This window comes from Leishmania braziliensis, chromosome 33, assembly GCF_000002845.2.
Source record: "Leishmania braziliensis MHOM/BR/75/M2904 complete genome, chromosome 33".
Lineage (NCBI taxonomy): Eukaryota > Euglenozoa > Kinetoplastea > Trypanosomatida > Trypanosomatidae > Leishmania > Leishmania braziliensis.
The window spans coordinates 785,803-789,104 of NC_009325.2; the positions used below are offsets into that span (position 1 = coordinate 785,803).

Genomic DNA, 3,302 nt, shown 5'->3' on the forward strand with positions numbered 1-3,302 from the left:
GGGGGCAAAAAAAATGCGCCCCCAAAAGGCCCCCGCCACAAAACGATGGAAAATACGGCAGACAAAGCCGGCAAGCGAAGGAAGACGAGGACCCCGTAACCACAGGAAACGGGGTCAGCGGAAAAAAGGGATTTCGAAATTCCCAACGACTCAAATTTGTTATGCGTGTCGGTCGCCGCGGGCTCCCACCCCACCCCCCGCCGAAAGGGGGAAAATTTACAGCACGGACCCTTGAGGCGAACAGGGTGGGGAAAACGGGGGTCTCAAAAATCCGGCAAACACTGTTTTTTCCGGGGGCCCCACCGCCGACCGGAGCACGGCGGGGCAGGCGAACCAAAGAAAAGGGACGAAAAGGCGGGGTGGATTCACGAGGTCCCGGCGGCGATACGGCGACGCATGGTTTGCGCGAAGAGCGATCTGGTATGGAACGTGCTGGCGAGCTTCCGCCTTCGGGAGCTCGCCATGGCGACGGGCGGACGTCGTGACGTTCTGCTTGCGGCGGCACCGAAGCCCGGCGACTTTGTCCTCCAACCTGAAGAAGCAAGAGACGGTGGAGCAAGGTCGGCAACCCCCTCGCCGCTAGCACGAAGCGCGTCGGTAACGGTGGTCCACAACCAAGCGCAGGCAGCTCACTACAGTGTTCATGACATCGCGGTACCGCTTGTCTTGGACACCAGCAGTGAATCCGTGGGGTGTGAAAGCCTCGCCGACATCGAAGCGCAGCTGGGGTTTACATCGGACCATTGTTACAGCTCACCTCTGCGTCGCTCACAACGGTCGCGGCAATCGCACACCTCTCCCTCCGCCGTCACGCAGGCAAACGAAACAGCGTTTCGCCCGCTCTTGATAGCGGCCACCGGCTACCCTCGCGCCGCTCGGCCGTGGTGCCGATCCTTCCCAGAGCCCCCCGCGGGCCCTGTAGTTGGCCACCCCAAGACAGCACTGGAATGCAACGCTACCGTTTTTACCCTCTCCACGGACTTGGATCTGGCGAGCCAGACGGCAGCAGCTCGCGACTACGCTGCCAAGTCACGCGGCCCACGCGCGCGTGTGTGGCCGCTAAGCAAGCGGGGTCGCGCGCTCACGGATCGCCTCCCTGCTGGCCTCATGGCAGTGGCTTCGGCGGATGGATCGTCGTTGCTGAGCAGCGCAAGCGCGGCAAACCATCATGGGTCTCGCTGCCTCGCTATTCATTGCACGCTCCCAGCGCGCCTATCCCTGGCTAACTTTGTTTCGGAGCTGGCGGTGGTAGAGGACCTGCGTGACTCGTGGGTGTAGAAAGTGAAGCGGCCACGCACATGCACACGTGCACTTTTGCCGGTTTGCCACGTACACCTACGGGCTGATTCTACGAACACGCAAGGGTTGCGTTCCGTCATGCGATCATGTCTTGTGAAGAAGCGCCGTCCGCCAAACAGTAGGTTTGCCGCGCAAATGAGAAAACGGCGGACGTGTCGCTTTCAGCAACTCCGCAGAGTTTTGCACTGCGGCTTGCACGGCCAGCCTTCCGTCTACGTGCAAAGCTGGTATCAATAACACACACATGCACACACGAAATCCTCTGTCAACACCCGACATTCTTTCCTCCCCCCCCCCCTCTTGCGTGCCCCCTCCCCTGTCCAGATTACCGCTCCCCAGATACCACAGTTACTTTCCCTGTGCTTTATTTGTCTTTCCTCTCTCGATTGCCTAGCGTATAATACGACTGCACATTGACTTGTTCTCATGAGCGATTGCGACTGGACTGTGATTCAAAAGGCCGTGGGGGCCGAATGGGACGCCTCTATCATTCCCGCGCTCTCCGCCTACATTGAGGTACCGAACCAGAGCCCCGACTTCGACCCCCATTGGGCGACGAACGGGCTCATGGAGAAGGCGTTCCACATTCTAATCGACTGGGTGAAGGGGCAGAACTTGCTGGGCTTCAGCTACGAGTTCATGGAGGTCGAGGGAAGGACGCCCTTCCTCCTAGTCGAGATAGCTGGGACGGAACGGACCAACAACACCGTCCTCATGTACGGCCACATGGATAAGCAGCCGCCTCTCCGTCCGTGGGCCGAAGGCCTTGATCCGCACAAGGCGGTGATGCGCGATGGCAAGCTGTACGGCCGCGGTGCGGCTGACGACGGCTACGCTATCTTTTCGGCCATTACGTCCGTCTCGGTACTGCAGCGCCACGGCATTCCGCATGGTCGCGTGGTCGTGGTCATTGAGGCGTGCGAGGAATCCGGCAGCTTCGACCTTGACTACTACATGGCGCAGTGCAAGGAGCGCATAGGCAACGTCGACTTGATAGTGTGCCTGGACAGCGGCTCCCTCAATTACGATCAGCTGTGGCTGACGACGTCGTTGCGTGGTGTGACGGGTGGTGTGCTGAACGTGCAGACGCTGACGGAGGCCATGCACAGCGGCGTCGCCGGCGGTGTCGTGCCGGACACATTCCGCATTGCACGCGAATTGCTGGACCGAGTTGAGGATTCGAAGACCGGAACGGTGCTGCTCCCGGAGGCCCACTGCGAGATTCCAGACCACGTTGCCAAGTCCATGGTGTCGATGAAGTCCGTGCCATTCAAGCAGCAGTTTGCCATGGCCGATGGTGTGTCGGCGGAGCCGGGTGACAATGTGGAGCTGGCGCTGCGAAACTTCTGGAAGCCGAGCCTCACCGTGACGGGCGCCAATCTGCCGGAGCCACAGATTGCCGGCAACGTAATTCGGACGCTCACCTCACTGAAGCTGTCCCTCCGCTTGCCGCCGCTGGTGGACTCCGGAAAGGCGACCCAGGCCATGGCCAAGTTGCTCACGACGAACCCGCCGTACGGCGCCAAGGTTTGGTTTGAGCCCGAGGTGCCCGGCGACGGCTGCGCGACCCCAGAGCTGAAGCCGTGGCTTTCGAACGCGCTAAACGAGGGCAGCAAGATGGCGTACGGCAACCCACTGGCGTACCAAGGCGTGGGCTGCGCGATACCATTCATCTCCACGCTCACCAAAATGTACCCGCAAGCGCAGTTCATTGTCACCGGCGTCCTCGGTCCAAAGAGCAACGCGCACGGCCCCAACGAGTTCCTGCACGTCGGGTACGCGAAAGGCCTCACGCTCGCCATCAGCCACGTTGTTGCCGCGCATTTCCTCCTGGCGCCCCGATGATCGCCGGGCAGGCGGGGCCTGCCGCGCCCCCCACCCCGCGTTGCCCGCGGAGAAGACAAACAGGCCCGCACGCCCAGAAAGCCCGGAGGCAACAACGGGCGACCCCCCGCAAAAAGCCCGCGAGGAAACGCCGCCCGGGGAAGAGGCCGCGTCATGGG

At 61.6% G+C, this 3,302-nt stretch overlaps 1 protein-coding gene across 1 annotated transcript; it reads left to right on the top strand.

The window, feature by feature from the left end:
* Positions 1–1,725: 1,725 nt before the first annotated feature.
* On the top strand, positions 1,726–3,144 carry LBRM_33_2100 (putative peptidase M20/M25/M40; the record flags this gene model as incomplete). Its single annotated transcript, XM_001567928.1, has 1 exon — positions 1,726–3,144. The coding sequence occupies one exon, from the start codon at positions 1,726–1,728 to the stop codon at positions 3,142–3,144; it is 1,419 nt and encodes a 472-aa protein (XP_001567978.1).
* Positions 3,145–3,302: the final 158 nt, after the last annotated feature.